A 23,188-nucleotide genomic window follows, 5' to 3' on the forward strand; every position below is an offset into this window, starting at 1 on the left:
TGATCTGTTACGAGTATCATATGAACCATAAAAAAATCCTGAAAAAAACGTTTTAGAATTTTTTCAATATCTCGAACAGAAACCAAAATATAGCGAAATATTTGAAAAAGTAATTTTTCAGAAACGCCTTGTAACTCGAGAACGAATCAAGATATCTATTTCCGGGTTTCTGATATCTGATTATTTCGAAAAAAAAAAAGTTCGGGTGTCCTTGAAGATTTTTTCTCTAAGTCGTCTAGTTCTCTAGATGCTTTCAGTGAGCATCGAATTTGGGACATCCTGAACACGGCCCGGCGGCTGTTCGGAGAGACGAAAGGAATTATTTTCTCTGTCAGTGAGTCGAACCTAATCATTTAAGACCACTATCGGGTTAAATTTCGAAAATTACAGACATTTTCCCTGAAACAAGCGGGCAATAAAAACAATGATATTGAAGTTCATTGGTTAACTCGAAATGAATGTCATATAATTTATATTGGTCAAAACGGAAGATCTTTTAACAAGCAAATAGGTACTCGATCATAGAGGAAGTTATCCATCAGTTACTGCTCACAAAACATATGCAGGGTAAAATTTGAGAGAACTCCTATAATTAACAAAACAAAACTTTTGAAACCTTCACAACAAAGAAGTTATATTCTGGCTTATAAGAACCTATCCCAAAGAACAGGTGTTATTCCTTTAATATCCTCTCGAATGTGAAAACCAATTCCCTTGTTGAACATCATCATCAGGTAACTTTGGTTTTTGCCATGTATAACAAGATCTTTTTGAGACTTGTTGTATACTTCATTCAGAATTAATAGGAAATATGAACTCGATGAAGGCATTATATGATTAAACAATTACTTACTGAGGTTTCTGTATTTAAAATTGTTGAAATTGAGGTTAATCCTTACTCTTATATAAAATCAATATTTCCGTGAAGTAAATACCGAATGGATCAAATATAAAATTGCTAGGTTTGCAGCTAAAAGCTTGATACTAGTTACTTCAAGATCAATAAGAAGTGTTCTATTTTTACAGATGAGATATTCTTGGGATGATGAAGAAACATCTGGTGGCAGCAATTTTATTTTCTCTGGCGGTTGCAACTTACGAGCTTGATCCTTGTAAGTATGAATAAATTACATTGGCAGTTTATGCTGGCATAATTTTCTCATTAAGTTTCGTTTCTTGGAATGATGGCATCTCTAATTATTTTTGTAGCACAATGTCTCACACCCCTTGGCATGGAAAATGGCATGATAAAGGATGAGTACATCACATCCAGTTCATCTTTCGACCACGAGAACGTTGGACCACATCATGGGAGGTGAGTTCTCACATCTCTGAATGTTTTTTTTTGTAAATGTTTAACTGAATAATGGAAAAAACAAAGATTACCAAGCAAAGCTAGTATGCATGTAGGTAGTCGTATAACACGACTATCAGAACTTAGCAAATGTGACTATTATCTCCTGAGAAGTTTCAATTTAGGCATGCCCAATGTATATTCGATAAAGCTGAAGTGAAAGGTATTTATGTTCAATCCGGATACTCTTTCCAAATTCCATTAAAGTTGGACCAATAAAACGCGAAATTTCTAGTTTACGAATATGTAATACATGTAAATCCGGATGAGCTAGAATTCCATTGGAAATAGATCCAAATGTTCATACTAAATTTCATCAATTAATGGATCAAGACACAAGATGAGGAATCTCGGGGTTGGGCATACTAAACGCATTTTTTATATCAGGAAAAGCTGATATTCCTATGGGATTACTTATACTTCGAACAAGATACTCATATCAAAATTGCAGGAGTCAAGGTTAAGGAAATCTTGGTTGCCACGGAATATTTTAATCATCTGAAGTTCAAAGATTATTATAGATAGGCACTTGGTTGATTTGCCGTGTGAATCTGAAAATTATTGATGATTTTCATAGTTTGATGAGAAATTTATATATCATGTCATATATTTTTGAAAAGGGAAAAATTAAGCGATTCTATTTTTTATAGCAATTATTATGGTTTACATTTAAAAACACAAGTTTGTATTATAACTTCAAAAATGATGGCAATGAAGATTTAACTCTGGACTACTAAAAAAGTGCCTGTAGGATGTTTTTGTTCCCTATTAATAGCACTAATAATGAAGACATTTCGAGCCATTTTCCAATTTTCTCTTTAAATTTGAAAACAGATGAACTTGTAAGATTGCGGTTAACACCTAATTAATTTTCTCAAAAATGGATTCCGAAAATGTGCCCTTTATTTTTTTTCTAGCTCATAGGGATTCTGAGATCCTCTCACTAGACAATGAATTTGGGACACCCGATATAAGTTATTCAGAATGACCTGAAATGCATTTTTTCTACAAGCGTGCGCTTTCAGCCTTTTTCCTTTATGCATTTTAGTAGCAAAGAGTCACTTTTCCACACGGAAATATTAAAGTGTAGATTAAATTCTGTCATGTCTCTTTTCACCGAACTCCCAATTAACGCCAATGATGGGATAACTATGGTTATGACACTCATAATTACGTCTGTAATTTATGTGTTTAATCAAATGAATAATCAAATCTTTTGAGTTTCAATTTTTTTCATGAGCTTGTAGAAAAAAATTTTGTTCTCAAATCTTGCGGAAAGTGTATTTTCTGTACTTGTTAGAAAAAAAACTATTGCAAGTGGAAATCGGAGTCTCAAAATTGTTACATCCTAAAAGCAAAAACAAAGCTCTCCTTTACTTTTTATAGACTTTTAATCAAGAGATGAAGATTGAGAGAAGAACACCTAGAAATTTTTGAAATATGGACAATTCCTTGTTATGACTTTAAGAATTCAAAAATAGTCCTTAGTCGTCGAATTGTTTCCAATAAGTACAAAAACAATCAAACTTTACACATGACAATTTTACAATTCATCTGTTTCAGTATAAATGAAAATATATGTATAGAATTTTTGAGTCAACCTCTCATCCTCAAAATCTACTCTGACTCTCAAGGTTTGGCAATGCTGCCAATTCCATCTGCTATATGACAAATGTCAGCTGTCAATTCAGTGGGAATACCGCGAAAACGTATCATACGCATTATTTTTGGAACTTTGAGGATCCATAAGTTTTTAACCCATAGAACATCCATATTCAGTAGTTGAATGGATCTGAACAATAATATAATATGTCTAAAAACCCAAAATTTATAGATGAAAAATATTTTCGTGAAAAAAAAAAACGTTTCTCCATTCAAATACAGTGGTCAAAGACCTGATATTCCATCTGAATAGAAAAACAACTAATCAAAGCTTCGACTCATCGAATGCTCCAATTTATCACCTCATAAATCTCCATTAACGTCAATAAAAAATTAACTAGTCAATACAGATAAGAATTATCATCATTTCGGAAATGTCGAGTCAAATATCCAATTATAACCCGAGCAGGTGGTTAGTAAATCACACATATTACAAGGGCTGTCAAGAAAAAGGTACCAAACTGCAACATAATTATGTTTCGGTGGTTGAGAGGACCTTCTTCCTAGAAGAAAACGGCAAGATACAAATGACAGGGCGAAAGATGAAACCGAACCCGAAAACATAAAACACAGCTGCTCGAGCAGGGGACTCCAGTTCCAATTCTATATTTTCAAGTAGCTAATGACTGAAAACGGACATCCTGCAGTAGGTTTTGCGGTTCTACCACCTGAACTCGATCTCGAATGGGAAGGATGTTATGAGAAAAAATATTCAAATGATATTTTCGACTCTCATTTGGAATATGATCAGTCGACATTTCTTGCAGGAAGTTTGTGAGGTGTATAATATGGCTTGAGGAGAAAACTACGTTTGATGTTGTTTGAATTATTAGTTTTTCGAACTCTATTCACTATTGATTTATATAATGAATGGGCTAGGCGGTATTTCCTATTTTCACACATTGAGTTATTTTGAAACAGAATCTTTCACTGTGCGAAATATGCTGCTATTTAGGCGAGTGAAGCAAAAAGGTAATTGCTTATGAATTTTTGTAGCTGACGGTTCGGGAAATTTGAAATCCCATTTCGATAATTTTTCTCAGATTAATCAATCTTTCGTTTTTAATTGTCCATCTCCTAATTAAGAGGTGAATAGAGACACTTTTATATGACATCAGGGAAGCTATTAACTTGATTAAATGGCCTAATTCGAAACCTTTGTCACTTTTGTAAGATCAATTCAAGTTGATATTCCACCCCTTTCTGTGTTCTGGCGTTTAGTGTCGATTATAAAACTTTGGAATAGTTCGAGAAAAAATATATAACCCCTCACTTTAATTAATTTCAAATAATGGTCTAATTCTTCTTTCAATCTCATAGAATTATGTACTCATCTTTGGTCATTTATCGTACTCAATAATAATAAAAAAAAAATTAGTTAGGGCCCTCAAAGAAACAGAACTGTATATAGGTATACATAGGTACATATATGACACGTGACTTATAAATCATAAAATTTCAACCCGATCGGATGGATCTGTTGCCACAGAAATATTGGGTACTTATTTCTTTTCTCATATTCCTCTTGAGTTTTCTACGGTTCTGATGATGTGATCAGATTAAAATTTTGTATGAATCTTGGAATTACTATTTTACATCAACACTTGAAATCTCAGCTCCATCGTTTATAATATTGGCTGGCTATTTCTTTTTAGATATTCTCCTTGAATTTTCTCTAGTTTTTGTGATGCGATCAACATAATATTTTATTTAAAACTTGTTTTTTAACATCTAAATACAATATTTCATTCCAATCCAATCTGTAGTTGAAATTTTAAACTACATTGAAAATTTCAAAATTCCATTCAAAAGGTATAGGTTTTATGAACGTATCTACAGGGTGGGCAAATAAGCGAGGTAAGCTGCTATATCTCAGGATCCACTCATCGTAGAGACTTGCGGTGAAAAATTTTATCACTAAAGTGAACAAGAGAACACACTGGAAATTGTTTTGAAGTTCATACCTCTACCGCTAGGGGGCGTAATAGCTACCGTCGAGTAGAAAAATGAATTTTCCTTGAAAATGTTTCATATGAAGTTGAAGAAAAAATATCATCACTGTAATCCTTGGAAAATTCTCTATCTTTTTAAATTGTCACTTTCTATTTTACGACATCAAATAAGGGTAGGTGAAAGGGAGAAATCTGACTGATTGAAACGCCGGTAACTTCAGTTTGGCTCAAAATTTTTGAGCAAATTAGATCTCGTCTGAAAGATAATGTCTTGTCAATTGAGGACAAAAAATACTCATGATGAATTTATTTTTGCTGCTTTCGATAGGGGGCGCTAAGTCAGAAGTTCATTGTTTTGTTCATTTTACTGCGAAATTTCAAATGTAATGATAAGATTTTCTTAACAGAAACAGAAATTCCAAAAAAACCAAATTGTGTCTTTAGGTTCTGACAGAAACATAAATACCATCAAATTTGTATGAAAAAACCAAAAGGTCGCAAAGCGATAGCTTCAGGCGTTCTGGAGTTATGGCCGAAAGAAGATATTCTTCAACTGATGCACTGAAAAACTAAATTGTGTGTTCTTTCGGCCATAACTCCAGAACGCCTGAAGCTATCGCTTTGCGACCTTTTGGTTTTTACATACAAATTTGATGGGATTTCTGTTTCTGTCAGAACCTAAAGACACAATTTGGTTTTTAGCAGTGCATCAGTTGAAGAATATCTTCTTTCGGCCATAACTTCAGAACGCCTGAAATTATCGCTTTGCGACCTATCCTATCATTACATTTGAAATTTCGGAGTAAAATGAACAAAACAATGAACTTCTGACATAGCGCCCCCTATCGAAAGCAGCAAAAACAAATTTATCATGAATATTTTTTGTCCTCAATCGACAAGACATTATCTTTCAGACGAGATCTAATTTACTCAAAAATGTTGAGCCAAACTGAAGTTACAGGCGTTTCAATCAGTCAGATTTCTCCCTTTCACCTACCCTTATTTGATGTCGTAAAATCGAAAGTGACAATTTTAAAAAATAGAGAATTTTCCAAGGATTACAGTGATCATATTTTTTCTTCAACTTCATATGAAACATTTTCGAGGAAAATTCATTTGAAAATTCATTGTGATGAAATAATAAAGCGACCTGTCCGTAAAACGAGCTCTTGAAAATAGTATCAAAAACGTCATAGAAAAACGGTTGTTGCCTTATAGTTATACTAATCTTTGAATTTTATGTCTTAGTTAATCCGTGCAATGGACTCTCGAACTAGAAGGGTCAATGAAGAACCATCTATTCAACTAAAATTCATTCTAATAGCTTTTGACTTTACGGCAACATCATTGATAATTCCAGGTGGGGTGAGAGGTATTTTTCCTCGAGCGGTTTTAATAAGAAGCCATAAAGTTTGACCATACAAATGCTTCTATCGGTGTTTCTTCAGAGTATTATTTCAAAGCCTTCTTCAAAATTATTACTCTGTCTTTTCTGATACTATACAAATAAGAGTGTCATAATTGAATACCCGGAAAAATCCTATTTGATATTCAGATACTACCTAATTATTAGTTAAAGCTAGCTATAAATTAAATGAAGAAGCGTTTGTTAATTGAAAAATGATTCTTTTCCAATGAATAATAATCAGTTACTATCGAAAAATTCTTATGTATATTTAATTAAAACGGTTGGCGCCAGGTTATTACCTTTTGAATACACTTGATTCTTTCGAAATTTTTTCAATTACCTTCGTTCAATGCATTCTTTAGTGGTACTTAATTCATTGATGACGCATGATTTATTGATTTAGCGATTTATTGATTCTTTTATATTAAACCATAGTGTAAAATCTGCAGTATTTTATTCGATTTTTATTTCAAGGGTTTTCCAATGATAGGTTTCATTTTGATTGATAAAAATAAACGAATATATATATTTCAAGAGTAATCAATGGATGTTTACTTCATTGTACAGAAGAAGTTTACCATTAACGCTGTTAAACAATGTCAGTAAAATGGCCACCACAGCTAGAGTTGTAGCTCAATCCTTTTTATGAAATTTTCCATGACCAATTCGAAGATAATTGTGCTCGATAACATTACGAATTCCATCTTTAAGGTCTTGAAACGGTTGTGGAGCATTGACATAGACCTTATCTCTCACAAAGAAAAAATCTGAAGGTATTAAATCACAAGATCTCGGTGGCCAATTTTGATCACGTCTTCAAGAAATAACACGGCCAGGAGTCTTTTTTACAAAATTGTGATTGTCTCGTGTCTTTTTGGGCACATAACGCTTTCTTGTTGAAAATAAACGTCGTACACAGAAATATTTCCCAATTCATAATCATTATAATAATTCATTAATCATAGCTCGGTAGCGCAATCAATTCATCGTAAAAGTTGCACCAGCCTCATTTTTCGAATATGTTAGGTCCAGTCACCACCAGCTCAAAAACAGAACCAAACAGTGACACGTTGAGGGTGGAGAGGATTTTCAACAGTCATTCTCTAATGTTTCGAGCCTCAATTGCGACAATTCTGCTTATTAACGTAGCCTCCGAGATGAAAACGAACCTCTTACTGAATATAATTTTTCGATGAAAATCCTGATCTTTTTGATGCATTTCAAGCAACCAATCAGCGAAGACACGACGTTGCTGGTGATTGGCCGACAAAATACGGTGTACGGTCGTTTGTGGGATATCTAATTTCCAAGATCGATGAAGAATCGACAAATCTGGACTTTCTTCAACACTACGTTCTTGAGCGACGCACACGGTATCGCTTCTTCACATCAATAACTTGTCCTTACAGCTCAAATTTTTCCACCACTTTTGCAGGCCGAGAAGTTGCTTCACGACAGCCCAAAAGTGCTTGGGTTTTGCAATCGGTGGCTGCAAAATTTCACCCATTTTTGTAGTGAATTTTAACGACTTCAGTGCGTTGTTTAATTTTTACAAATGGTCTAGTTTTTAATTATCGAATGTTGAAAGATGCTAGCTTCACAGCTGCCCAGATAGCAGGTTTTCAAAATGAAACTTCTTATTGGAAAATTTTTTTCTTGTATATTTAGAAAAGTAAATTGGAAATTTCAATGATCTTCCTAGAACTATCCCAAAGATTTTTTATTAGAAATACTAAACCAAAAATAGTGTTTGAAATATTTTGTTATATAAAATTTTTTGATATCAGTTTCGAACCTTCAGTCTATAAACTTTCCCAACCATGTCACTGAGTATAATTAATTATTGGAAATATCGAATCGGGATAGAATTCCTGTCGAATGTGAAATAATGCGTCCCAAACAAATAAAATATGTTTTTATGTCGTGGACACGTGCTGATAAATGATCTCCGAGATTTCCCTCGAACATAATCCCGAAAAATAAACACTTGTTTCATTATTCCCTAACAATACATTCCAGCACGAAGCAGAGTAGTAAATTCGTTTTAATATTGGCTGGATGAAAAATGAGCCGAATTTTTCTGCATAATAAGAGCACCGACTGAGAAGATGAAATAGGGTGGTTTTCCCCAGCGAATCAGGCTCAGCAGAGAAGGGTGGTAATAAATTGAAAATGACAAATTTGTCATGATTTAATATGATGTCATTTGTTATTTCGCTTTAATTAATACGCTCAGTTTATGAGCAATATTTTGGGCGTCGCAATTTTAATGCAGGATTATTAATAACGGCTGTGGATTTACTGCGTCAAAAGAAATCCAGTCGAGGGAATACGCAAAATGTTATGGTGCAGCCTGTTAGATTCAGTTATACACTACGTGAGATGAATGAACAACAAGGAAATTTCCTCTCAGAGGTTTATAAAATTCCTGCAATTTCGTTTTCTTTATATTTTGTCGCTACTTTACAAGGGAAAATTCATGGGAAGAATGTAACAGATTTTGATATAGTATAATTTAGAGCAGAATACGCTTACCCCTTGGGGTACAACAGTTTATCGTAAGGGTTACGTGATAAAATTTACATAAAGGCGGCGAAGTAGCAAGTGCAACAGCTTGACAGCGCACGACAAAAATTGAATTATAACAATTGATTAAACCAAAATTGACAAAAGTTTTGATATTATAGTTATTTATAATAGATACAAGTGCAGAAAGCATTGATATTCTTCCACGAATTCGAAATTAAAAAACGAGCTACAAAGTGATGAGTTCTTTTAATGAACGAGTGTTAAATTGAGCTTTCTGTATGAGTATTATACATTTTTTTCTCTAATTCATTGGATTTTTATTGAAATTAAAGGAATATATACATAAATATTGTTTGCTGATTTTGCCAGAAACTCAAACATCACCATCCAGTTCACAAACCACTACGTCGAGTTCAATTGCGTCTATTTCATCCGAAAATTAAATATCAAACAGAAATTTCACAAAAACGAGCGGACCAAAACATAAAAAAATGAGGTAGCAATTTGCGCATGTATGACGAGCGCTCCAAAGTTACTGAATTCACCTCAGTGCTTTCACCACATCTTTTTATTTTTGTGAAATTTCTGTTTGAAATTGTTTCAGCTGAAGTAAACTCGAAGTTGGAGTTGGACTCGAAATAGTTGTTACACTTTGTGAACATGATTATGTTTGAGGTTCTGGACATTTTTCACAAATTGATCTCGTTTTTATTCAATGGATATTCAGGCTGAATCGGGAGCAATGATTTTGAAACTGATATTCCAATGAATTCAATATGCTAGATAATCAATTTTTCAATTGATTTTTGGAATCTATACACTCCGAAACGTAAACTGAAATGTTAAGGAGTATTTTCTGTTTTTCTTCAATTATTACAAAGGTTCACTTTTTCATCCCAGAATATCTCAATTCGCATAATAAAACATTTTACTTATAATGGCTTAATAAATATAATTTCGAAAATATACAGGATAGAATTTTATGCGGTATAGCATAATTTTTGTACCAAAATTTTAACTGGGAATTTTTCAGACAATTGAAAAACATTTCCATTATATGATTTCAAAATTCATTATAGAAAATAATAAATTGTGATCTATTGGTTCATTATAAGATATGATGTAATTTCTTACTATATATCCTTCATGGCAGTGATAGAAATTGTTGTTTATTATCCTCACAATACACAAGGTGGGTTGTGGGATACATTATGATGAAATGTGTTCAGTTACATTCATTCCCATTAATATTTCAAAAAATATCTGAACAGAGATGTCTCAACATATTTTCTGCTGCATTATGAAGAATTATAAATCTTCTTATATTCTCAAATATATTGATATTTTAGAAGAACCCATCTTCTTCATCAATTAATTCAATGAAATGCCTTAATTTTTTGCAAAATCTCCAAAGAGATTTAAATACGAATCAACATGATGAGAATCCATGGCCAAATTAATTTTTCATTTGTCTGTAAATGCGATAACTTTCGACAGATCAGTACGTGAAAATTTGTGCAATATCCCATTTTTATACTATTTCATGGTTTTATAATATTATGTGGGAGAAGTTCTAAGATACAACTGCAGGGTTATTCTATTTCTAGTAGAAAAACTTAAATAGTAATAGTTCATGCAATAATAAGAAAAATATGTAAATACAATATAATTACATACATATGCAGAGTAATTTGCTCTAGTCCCTATAGCTGTGAAATTTTTATGATAATTGTCCGAATAAGTGCTGACTATTAATTTAATTGTCTTTCTCATTTACACTTTCGTACTACGAAACAGATTTCAGGCTGACTTGAGATAGCTTTTCTACTATTCCATCAAAATGCATTGCTATAATATTATTCATGGTGTTTCCAAATTGAATGACAATATTTATGGGGGTGATTTTTGGGCCCATTCTAAGAAAAATACTTCATATGAATATATGTCCTAAACGTCTTACCTTTTGAGATACAGGGATACAGTTTTCAAAAATAAAGAAAAACGAAATCTTTATTCAGTTATGAGCAAATGTCATCTATTGAATTTTTTAGTCCGACACACGGGTTTCATCTGAAAAAAAAATAATTAACCCTGCGTATGTCTCTGCATGGTGATATTGTCAGATGTATTAACGATATTGTTATGATCATGCAGAGAAACGGTTTTTATTTTTTTAAGCGAAAACCGTTCATCAAATTGAAGAAAGTCAAGTGAACAAATTTGGTAAGAAATGATTCGGAATTTCAAAAATAATTTTTATTTCAGGAAAAACCTGTGGCGTACCATCAATATCTGCCAAAATAGGCAGGTCAAATTACGTACCAACGCCACTGGTGGAAATTAAAAAAAAGTGGTACATTAAAAAATGCCTGATATTGTAGATATAAATAATAAATTATTTATTTCTGAAAACATTACCACTATGAATCTCAAAAGGTAAGGCGTTTAGGACATATGTTCGTATGAAGTTTTTTCATTAAAATGGGCCCAAAAATCACCCCCATGAATATTGGCATTCAATTAGGAAACAATTTAACAACATTTTACAAAAATTTTTTGTGTGCAAAATGATCGGGCATATTGAAATTATTCAATTTTTCACATTTTATTCTGTTACATATGTCCTCTTTAAATTTGAGAGATTCGTAAAAGTTAACATAACCTACTGACTATCGAAAGACGAAGAATGATGTGAACACATGATTTTCAAATGACATATGGAGAGTTTCATTCTGAGTAAAGAATCTTTATCCTTCGGAATCTGATAAAAAATAACCCACATCAAGTTCACGATTTGTTTATCCACAGTACTCACATTATCTGTGTTTGTTTACAAAGTGTAATATATCATATTTATGTGACTTGTCAAAGACAAAAACAATACTTTCTTGTAAGCCGAAGAAGAGTCTTTCAGTAACAAGTTAGCCGGGTAGTGTGGAGAAAGAAAGTTTGTGACAAGAACATATGGTCCTACGTACATAAAAGCTCATTCATAAGAAACGGCTGGAATGATACATGTACAGACTGGGCGTAAATAACTGCATGCAGGAATTTAAGATCGATATAGGCGTATGTTCTTATTGCACGCATCGAATTCGAGACGCCAGACCGATTTCCACAGTCAGAGTGACGATGATTTATGGAAACGCAACTTCTGGAACGTGTCAAGTGTGACTTTTCATCAAATTTGCAGCTAATAATAAATTTTAAGAAGTCGATATATATTTTCATATTTCTTGCGCTCCAATTTCAAATTGCTTCCAGCTTTCTAATTTTGTACAGTAATTTTATTACTTCCTACGAATAAACTTTTGGTATTGTACTAAAAAAAATTACTTTCAACTAGGTCAGATCCGTTGTCGCTGAAATATTGTTTATGTTTATTTTTAATTTCTCCTTGAATTTTAATCGGTTTTGATCTGAACGAAAAATCTGAACTCTGGCCGCCATAATCATTTTGACTTTTCTCTGGTTTTTGTGACACCACCCACCTGAGATTTTGAGCAAGGCTTTGGGTGTACCTTAGAGTAATAAACATCGATAGTGGAAGTATATGTCATTTTCAGTAAGCATATTTTGTCCCCAACATGAAGTACCAAATTTGAAATGAAGCGCGCGGAAATGAAAACATATCAAATTTACGATATTATACTCAATTCGCGAGTTTCTCCACAAAGAACGCACTTCTTATGTCCCATAGCGAATCAACGTTTTATATCAACTCAAAATATATCGAAATAAATACCTAAATACTTATATCAAAAAGTCAGAAAACAAACTTCAAGCGCCAAACGACGTGAAACAACCGATAACACTAGGAGAGCAAAAGTTACCAAACCTTGGATTTCAGAAAATGATAAACATTCTGCTTATTTTTAATTCGACAATAAAGAAAAATATCGGATTCCAAATATTCAAATTTGCCTATTCAATCTGGAATCACTCAAACAAATATATTTCATTCAATATAATCCCAAGTAGCAAAATTGATCACTAAAAGAACGAAATTATTTCATAACTATCGTAAAGTGCCGCATGAAAGAATAAAATAATTTTTTAATGCGTTTGAATACGACCATTTTATCATAAAATGAAGGGATTTCTATAATGCTGTTGTATAGACGTTCTTACAACTAATATCATAAGATAAATAAATAGTGTAAGTATATAAATTTTATAACAGTTGCATAACGTTCTAAAAAATTCCTATAGAATAATTATAAAACAGTGTTATACAAATTATAATACGGTTGCAAAGCTATTGTATTACTTTTAATAGCGACGTTATAAGATGGTTGTAAAGGAAGCTTTATAAATTGTTGCATTAGAGTTGCTTAAGAAAAGTAATATAATTGTTGCTTTATGCAGAATTAAAACATTACACAATAATTATAGAATCATTTTATAATCATCTTAACTACAACAGTATTCTATCTCATGAAGAGCTTATAGAATAAAAATGTAGTTCCCAGGAATAAATTTATCCCAAGTTCTGCGTTATAAAATCTATTCATTTCATCTATATATTAAAGAACATTATACGCATAACACAATAAAAATTTACACGGGTTTTGTAGCAGGTTTCGTTTACAAAATGAATTCGGCAATATCTGAATGGAAACGAATGAGAAAAAGTGGTCATTTTGAAAGATCAGTAAAAAAGAAATACCATAAAAATAAAATACTTCAGAATTGCAGTACCCGTGATCAACCTCTAGTTGAAGTCGAATTTAACGAAGAGGCTAATCTAGAAGAAACAATAATTATAGCTTCAGCCAGCAGTGATAATACTGAGGAAAAATCCAAAGGAAATTAATACGAACATGATATATGTCAAAAGGAAGCGTCGACATTAATAGTGCTGACGACGAAAACATCGACAACAAAAATTTGAGGCATTCTCTATCTGATCGAAAAGAAGATTAAAATAAAAGAACAACTCAAGATGTGGGCAACGTCTTTCAATATCGATCATTCTGCATTAAGAGAGCTTTTCGTTACATGGAACCTGGCTATTCCTAATCTTCTAAGATAGTGTACATCCTTAACATTGCATTATAACTAAATGAAAAATCTCAACCATATCGCATCAGATGTCACGGAGGCATCAGTTATTTCTTTTCCAACACCCTTCTTGAATTTTCTAATGATGTTATCAAATAAATATTTTGCAACTTGCAATTTTGAAATTGCTATTTTATATCAACTAACTAACCCAATTATTTGATTCCCTCTGGCGCAAACTGGTTAAAAATGTTTCCAGAATTACATAATTCCATACTGTAAAGGATTCTTGAGGTTGGCTCTCTCTAGTGAGGAATTCTTCCATAACATGTTTAGGAATCTCCCCCCTACCAGCAGAATTTACATTCGTGCTGAACTTTATACTACAAAGTGTTTTCTAAGACGACAATACCCTTTAGGAAACCTAACATAAGACGATGCATGTTTTTAGTCTGATCTAGTTATGTCTTTGATGGTACATTGTTCAAGTTCAGAAGCAACTTCGGGTATATTTGAAACAGGAAACATTCTGACATACTGCTCGATGAAAATATTCACTTTTTTCTTCATATTGTAAAACTACTGAAGCTATGAGCTTCCAAGTAGGTATCCAGAAATTTTCCATCTTAATATCAACGATTTAAGTCGTAACAATTGATTCGTAATTAAAGTACATGGATAATTTATTGATTGAAATCTAAACGATACCTGTACTGAAAAGTTTCTGAAATTCAAAAAATTTCATACTGAAAATTCGATGAAAAATAAAGTTAATCAAATTTCCCGTTTATTCAATTCGATCGTATATGTATTTTTCTACATTCATGCAAATAGCAAAACTTTATTGAACTATATTTAGTGGAAAAAGAAGTTCTTTATTGCACTAGTGCAATAAAGTTTTTATTGCACTCATCTGTCATTCTACTTCAACGTGCTTTCATCATGACAAACAAATATTTCAGCCTGAAGGAAATAACGATGTACAGTTACCAAGTACTAGTACGTTTACAGCAGTAACAAATCAAGAAGTGGATTTAAAATGTACTTCACTACGAAATATTCATATTGAAAATTGCACCAATTGTTCATTCACTTTCAACATTGAGGGTAAAAATGAAGTTTGAGTTAAATTGTTCGTAACTTATTAGTTCCTGCTTCAATGCAAATCGATATTAATAATAAAGTATTCAAGTTGCGCTTTTCATTTTCCTACACCTAGTACCGCACCTCAATAAATCATTTTTTGCTTTTTGCATGAACGTAGAAAAAAAAGTTGTATGCAACTCGTGCAAAAATTGTTTATTGCACTCGACGTGTTGTATTGCCTCGTCGGACAATTTCACGTCGAGTGCAATAAACATTCACTTTTTGCACTTGTTGCATAAATAACTATTTTTTTGATAATGCTAATTTTGTTCTAGGATGGAATTGTAAGGAATCTCCCAATCTGCAGTGTTATTCTGTGAATTTTCGGAACGTTAATTTTACAATTAATTAATGGGGATTAATTAAAAATAAATTGCTTTGTGGGATCTTCCGGGTAGCACATTGCGTTTTCCCTTCTGGTTTTCTCTCGTTGATAAAATTACTTCTTAGCCACCAAGTTCTGTTACGAGAGAGTTAAAATTCCATCTCCCCGATCTATTTATTAATTCAACTGGAGCAGAAACTCGTCTGGAACGGTGGAATCAATACTAAAGAGATAGTTGAATTGCATTGAAATTTTGTTTCGAAGCACCTTTACTGAAAGTAGCTGTTTCTGCATTTTGGGAAGCATAATGTTTCTACTACTGTAATAAAAATATGTTTTTTTCGATTGGCAGCAAATATTAATTTTGCAGACAATTATCAATCAGAAAAGTATTATTTTTCCTGCCTAGGCAGCGAAATGATTATTCTCAAAGGAAATAAAACATTCGACATTTTCTGACAATCATATTTTTTGCCACCTCCCTTATTTATGGTACTTCTAAGTCACTATCCCTGTCCATAATATGAATATATTATGGATATTTTTTCAAAAAACAAAAAACTGTCAGATATCTCATAAGTTGTCAAACTATAATTATCATAGACAAAAATTTCCATAGCAACCAACCATCCCAACAATGCGATTCATATCAAATTTCCCTTCAATTTAAATAATAAAATGAATAATAACTAATAATAATAAAATAAAAAGATTGTGGGAATTGTAAAAATTTGCAAATACAATATCCTACATATATTATTATAAACAATCAAAGAAAAAATTATATGATCAACTCAGCGGTCAATCTACTACTTTGCTGCATGGTGAAACAAATAACTATTTCGTCCTTCGCTTATAAAAGAATTTTTGAATAAAAAATTAATTTTCCTATCAGTAACAAGGATAATTTCTAAATGAGCATTCATGAAATTTTTGAGAGAAAAATTTCTATGGAATGGAAACATCCAAACCCATAGAAAAACATAATAATATACGACATTGATATCTATAATTAACGAAAAATTTCTATGTTCAAATTCGCTCGGCTATTATACTAAAAATACTGTAATAATAATTGATGATGTTTTGATCGCCCTTCCCCTAAACAGATCAAAATAAATAATCAGTGTATTCATAGCAACGTGATAGAGTGAAAACAGCACATGAGATCTGTTTTTAGTATAATGTTGTTCTGATAGGATGTGTTCAATCACATGACCTCAAATTAACTAATTTCAATGGATTTCTACTAGAGCAAAAAATTTTCCTGTTAATTTCAAAACTGCAGATTAGAGTGAAAATGATCATTTGGATATAAATTGATAGTTTCAAGCTTCGTGCAAAATTTTATGTCGATCATGTCATCGGAACTAGAGGAAATTTTAGAAGAATATCGCAAACAATGACCTCCGAAATAGTTGAGATGTTGAGTGTAGATATTAAATATATAACATTTTCAAGCTCTGTGCGAAATTTCGTGTTGAAAAATTAAGGTAGAACATCGAAAAAAAGTCTCTAGTCTCTAAAGGCGCAATTAGCGCATAACTGACGATCACTCAAAAACACCTGACTTCAAAGCTTTACTCATTTTTTAATTGATTTTAAATTAATGAAATGTTTTACATCAGTTTCAAACAGAATAACAAAAAATATTTTGTTATCTCGATTTAAACAGTGGCAGAGCGATACGGAATGTCGTATAACGCCTTAAAGCACCACTTAGGATGTAATAAATCCTTTTGAGAATGTGGTTTCACTAATCACAGAGATATCCCGTGCAATCTAGATGAAGAACACAATCTGAAGCAGCAATAAAGAATATAGTTGACGAATAATGGCAGAGATGCCGTATAAAAAGTCGAATTTTGACTACCTCGTACAGGCATCTTGATCCATTCATCCGAAGAGATCCGCTCTTACTCCGAATCCAAACAGGAAATATAAAAAAATTCAGGAACAATAATTGTCGTGAGCTGCTGTAAAAAGCGATACTATTGAATTGGAATCGAGTTTCGAGAGTTTCTTACCTCTCCAACGAGGATCTGGTTTCAGGTTGAGAACAAGTTGCTGAACGACCAGGTGCTCCTTCTAACAACGCATATAAAATAGGGCTTTAAAAACCACCAAAAGTCGGTGGCTGCCATTGTCGCATTCACGTTCGCATATAATGCGATCATGGGATGGTTTTAATCTCCTCACACATAATACCCTCGGAAATCCTTGTCAACTCATTAAACAACGTGCTCTTGAATGGATTTGTCGAAAGTGGCATGAAAAGAACAGCCAGTCCCGAGGAATAAAGACTCAATAAAAGATTGCTTTGAAGTCGGAACATGCGGACTCCCTTGCTCTTGAGAAATGACATTGCTTGATATATTCTCACACCGAAACGACATGATTGTTCGTCTCGGAAAGCGTATAACCTATACTGACAGTTCTACATTATTCCTACGTTCTTTTCGGTGGATATGAACACTGCGAATTTCAGCTGTCTTAAAAATCCGGCTTGTTTCTTCTGGATCGTTGGTTTAGAAAGTTATTGCTGGCTGCTATAATAAAGGGGTTTTTTCAAATGAACAAAACATGGTATGGCGTCTTACGTTTTTTTTTATTTAAACATTTATTTCAAGTTCATTGGCAGTCCAAATTCCACGAGGTTCATTATTTCCCTATTAATCTAATAAATATCTAAACTACAAGAAAAAAATTAAGAAGCTGCGGATTCTACATAAAAGTTTTTGCTATTTCCCAAAGCACTTCGAATGATTGAAAAACAACATGTTTCAAGTTTGAATTCTTGCTTTTACGACTTTGAGATTCAAAGATCAAATTATAAAGCTTCCAGAATCCATAAGATAAAAGCGATAAAGCAACAAATTTTTGTAATAAATTTATTTCAAATGGGTAGTTTTCGAGCAATCTCTGGATGCCAGATGAGCTTGAATTTTCCGTTCGTTTTTTGAACTGAACATTTTATGGGATTGACAATTTTGTTTTTCTTGGATGATACCAAAAGTTTAATATTGAAAATAACTATTTATAGAAAGATTCAAGAAACTCTCAGCTATCACTTGCATTCGTCATTCAAAAGAAGATTTGGTACAAGAAAGTGTTGCTACAGACAGCGATGCCCCTTCATCATAGCAAACACAATGTATTCAATTATAGGAACACTAAGATATTTGGTTTTCAAGTGAATAATTTGGACAAGAAATAGTTACCACGTAGATACTTAATATTCCTTTCCTTAATTTTCTAGAGTCCTTCTTACAATGAGCAATAAAGTTAATATTCAACTGGATCGTATGATCTGTTTTCTACTCGGTTTTTTAGGTCTGAATTTAGTAGTCGGGTTGTTTAGGTTTATAAAATCAAAATCTGAATTCAGAAGGATTTAAGTACATATATCGACGAAATCATTATTTGCGTTTAAAGTCGTTTCGACACCGATGTTGTCATCATCAGTAATTGGGAGTGACGTTTTCGTTTGAAGAGATCACAATTCAACAGAAACTTTTCAGTAAATTCACTTTCACAGATATGCAGAAAAATTTTGTTTTTTGTTTTAGGTATATTGTTTCAATGATACTTTTCGATGATCAATGTAAATTTATTATTCACTTATTTCTTATTACACTTTGTACTTTTTGTTAAAACTTTTTTAATGCTATGATATAATAATAATATAGTTCATTTTGCGAAGAAACATCTACTGACATAAACATTGTCGTTATGCATTGAAATTTTGCATATTAAATTTATGTTTAAACCATCCTGACTAAATTATGATCTAAACGAAACCAATAATATTTGCCGGGAACAAAAATATTCAATATCGATGACATGATAATTCAATGAGAGCAGCAACTTTTAGTTGTTCCTAAATCATTTTAAATTTAATACTTACTATCCTTTGAAATATAACAAATGAAATACGCCTTACAAAGACAATGAATTATCAGGTAGGTTAACAAATACCTTATTGGTCGAAGTTAATATCAAAAAAATTTAAACCTAGATATGTTATAATACTCAATTGAATTAATTAGTTTTCATTGATAATGAACATCACTAGATATACTGCACCTTTGGAGGCAGGTATAAGAAAAAAATTTAGTAAAAAAAAATTAAAACGCTGAACTAAAATGAAGAATTTCTAGACTTTTTGACTGATTAACTTTGAAATAACACGACAAGAACATAATAAACCTTATAAAACGCAGAGTGTGATATATTTTTTTGGGGATGAATAAAAATAGATTATAAATGACAAAGCGTACAATCCGAGGCACAATCCCTTCAAGTCGAAAAAAAATCTTCGGAGTGTGAGTTTCTAAGCCCCCTCGATGGGAAGGTGTGAAATCTTGGCTGGCTCAGACAGCTAGTTGAATCCCAAATAATGAAGAGTAAGCGTTGAGCTTTTTGAACAGTCATTCTTTTAATCAATCAAGTGCAATTTGTGAAGCGGAATATATCACACCATAAGGGGTCCCCCATTTCATCCAGATGTTATGGGAAATACATAGGTAAATGGATTCTGAACATGTTGTCAGCTTATTCTATCTGCTTTTGGTTCAAAACTTTTTTCTTGTAGTTTTCATTTCGAAAAAATCAAGAAAAGATTATGTCATTTCACATTAAAAGTATAACTTGAAAATTTTATACAGCGGTCATCCTTCCAAATACCTACAGTCAGATCATTTATAGGTAAATTGAAAGCACTCTCCTTCGTTGTCGAACATTTATTTTAATTATATTCAATTTGTCATTTCTATATTCCTGTAATTCAAAGTCAAATTATGAACCACTTGTTATATTGTTGGTTACCAATTGAACAGCCGATGCTAAGTGATCTTCTTTTGAGGATATTCCGCTTTTTACAGTAAGGTGAGATTGAAAAGAAGACTTAAGAATTTTCCTGTAACATTTTCGAATTATTTTTAACGAACTATCATGAATGATATTTGGATCTCACCCAAGTTGATAAGATGTAAGGACCTATTCTTCTCCAATTCTTCACTTTGGTATCTTCAATACTCTTGATATATGGATCGTTTTCTGTCAGGTGTGAGTTATAACAAGACATATATTCTGGTCCCAAATTAGGGTCCTGTCTTTACGAAGTTACATAAAAACGTCTTTAAAACATTGCTAGGATAGGTGTACTCACCTATAGTCATAAGAAAGTTATTTCTTTGTAAATAATAATGTCAATATTTATTTATTTATAAACTAGTTTTCAACACAGCTAGCTTCTGCGCAGATTTCAATTTTAAATGCGAATATCGTTACGTCAATGATTTCCTGAAGTTTCTTTATCATTCATTTTATTATTGTGAAGAATGTATTGGAAAAGATATTTCGGTATTCAAAGTTATTAATGAAGAAATTCCGCAATAGGTACATAAATAGTAGATAATACTCACAATATAAAAATTTTTTGTTTTTATGTGCATAATAGAAATTTTCTGGGACGTTCCTGGGAATTTCATTTATTTTTCCCTGACAGCGCGCAAATATACCATTTTCTCAAGATGTCTCTATTTTTCGAATTTTGAGTTGTCTTAAACAATAAGTTAAACGATTCACCGATGACGGAGGTCAAATTAAAATAAAAATGTTCGTCCGGCCGTAAACACGTTAACTCCCGAACAGAAAACCCTAGAAATTTTCATAGTATATTATATTCTGGAATGGCGGGTTAAGTTCGCTAATGGGCAATATTCTAGAGGTTCCATTCAAAATTCGATCAAAATTATCTATTTTGAATATAACATTTTCAAGCTTCATACAAAATTTCATGTTGGTTGCATCACTTCAAGAGAAATAATACTTGATATTCCAGTGCTAACATATCCCACCCTAGAAATTGAAAAAAATTTGATAACAACAAATCCGACTATAGTTTGAAATTAAGTGTGTTTAGTTTTCAGTTGAATAATAATCATTCAAACGTTCTTGCCAAGGATGATCGTTTCATTAGAACCTATCATTTTGATAAACCAACTGACAATAAATAACTGACATGGTAAAACACATATCATATATACCTACACATATGCAGTTCAGTACAAAGGTGCAATTTGGAAGAATATTTATTTGCCAATGAAGGATATCTTCCATCCGAAATTTTTAAGACTAGCTAAGGATGATGAATCGAAATTGGTATGTTTGAGAAAACATCAGAAATTCGTTTTATAGGGAATATGAATCAAACAATTTGTTATTCATTTCTATTTTTCGGGTTGTATGACATACAAGCACTGCTTAGGTCGTATAGCTCTTAATTTATATATTGATGATGACCACTCTAACCATTTGTATGAAATGAATAAAAAAATTTGAATATTGTATTAATGAAATGTTAATTCTATGGATAAGGAATGAACAATTGACGCAAAGTAAATATAACGCTCTGTTCGGAGATGAGCGCTAAATATGTTGGACTTTTCTTTGTTATTTAATGATGAAAAATGGCACAGAAATTCTTAGCAAATTGAGTTTAATCAGAAAATGAAATTTACTTCAGAAACCCCAAAAAAAACGAGCATTGTAAGTTTTCCTCCATTTTAATTTTTTTTTCAGAGTTTTTCATCTTTTCTGATTGAGCTCTCAAAAATACTTCGATGTAACCGGAAATCGTAACTTCAAAGGACATAACGGACCACACTCAATAAAATATTTCTCAGAAATGACATTGAACACTAGGTATCTCGCTTATGCTTCGAAAACGAGGTGTATATCATAAGTCAAAAATGATTCTCCGGTATATTTTTATTAAAACACTAAAGAAAATTGTAAATTTTGTGAGCAATTCGTCAACATCAAAAAATATTTCTTCTCAGATACTAAGTGTCGACTTTTTCAACATTATGGTGCGCATGCCGAACAATTCCGCTTTTGTCTGGTAAAACTTATCCAACATAGAAAGTTAATTAATCCTCGTATAACTATTTGTCTTGTAAATGTTTTGTTAGGACCATGTAGCACCATAAGATATCATCAGGTGTGCTTCACATAATTCCTCTAACATGAAAGGAACCATTTATCATATATTTGAATACTGATAAAAGGTTCGTAGCCTGGGGCAAGGAATAAATTTTTGAGCGCTCTCCCATAATCGACGCAGTGTATTATTTTTTAATTCGTTGAAGATTATAAGTATATTCAAGCCTCTCCTAGCACAATGTTACTCATTATTCTTCCACTTAGCACTATCCAATTACCTCCTTATGTACACAACATTGCGTCCGTTTGAAGCCGCTTTGAATGGCCGGAAAGTTGAGGCTTTTAAATTGAATGTATTAAATCATTGACGCCACCATGCTTCTCCAATTAGAATCATCACGTATTAACGCCACGGCTGTAGGAATGAGTAGATGAAAGTGTAGGGTAATTTGAGTAGTAGACCTCTCGCGTATATCGTGGAAAATCGTCTTAACGCTTGATGAAACCGGCCATAAGGAATGGATTAAAATACCAAGTTTCGAAGAATTATCATGAGCGGCATCTGGGATTGACCTTTGAAAAACGATTAATGCTTTCTAACCAATTCCTACCTATTTCTGAATATCCTCTTAGAGCCTCATTGCTTGACCCAGCACAAACATTTTAGCATTCCTTAAATTTTCATTTTTCCGTTTCTCTTATTTTCTAGAACACTTTTTCAAGATTCTGGAGGCACTGCCTGTTATCCCTGACAGGACTATCTCTTCTCAGAAACGTCTCAAAATGATTTAAGAAACTCCAGAAGCCAGAAAAGATTCTCAGATTTTCTTTTTGTATAAGGACTGGAATTTTATTCCCTA

At 32.4% G+C, this 23,188-nt stretch overlaps 1 protein-coding gene across 3 annotated transcripts in view; it reads left to right on the forward strand.

Moving 5' to 3' along the window:
* LOC123672056 (discoidin domain-containing receptor 2-like) overlaps positions 1–23,188 on the forward strand; it is an 86,312-nt gene that overhangs the window by 50,455 nt on the left and 12,669 nt on the right. For all 3 annotated transcript variants that reach the window (XM_045606024.1, XM_045606025.1, XM_045606023.1), the window contains exons 3-4: positions 1,027–1,112; positions 1,210–1,315. In XM_045606024.1, coding sequence (XP_045461980.1) covers positions 1,043–1,112; positions 1,210–1,315 — 176 coding nt within the window. In that variant the 5' untranslated portion in view covers positions 1,027–1,042. The remainder of the gene's footprint in view (positions 1–1,026; positions 1,113–1,209; positions 1,316–23,188) is intronic.

Source organism: Harmonia axyridis, chromosome 2, assembly GCF_914767665.1.
Source record: "Harmonia axyridis chromosome 2, icHarAxyr1.1, whole genome shotgun sequence".
Classification (NCBI taxonomy): Eukaryota; Metazoa; Arthropoda; class Insecta; order Coleoptera; family Coccinellidae; genus Harmonia; species Harmonia axyridis.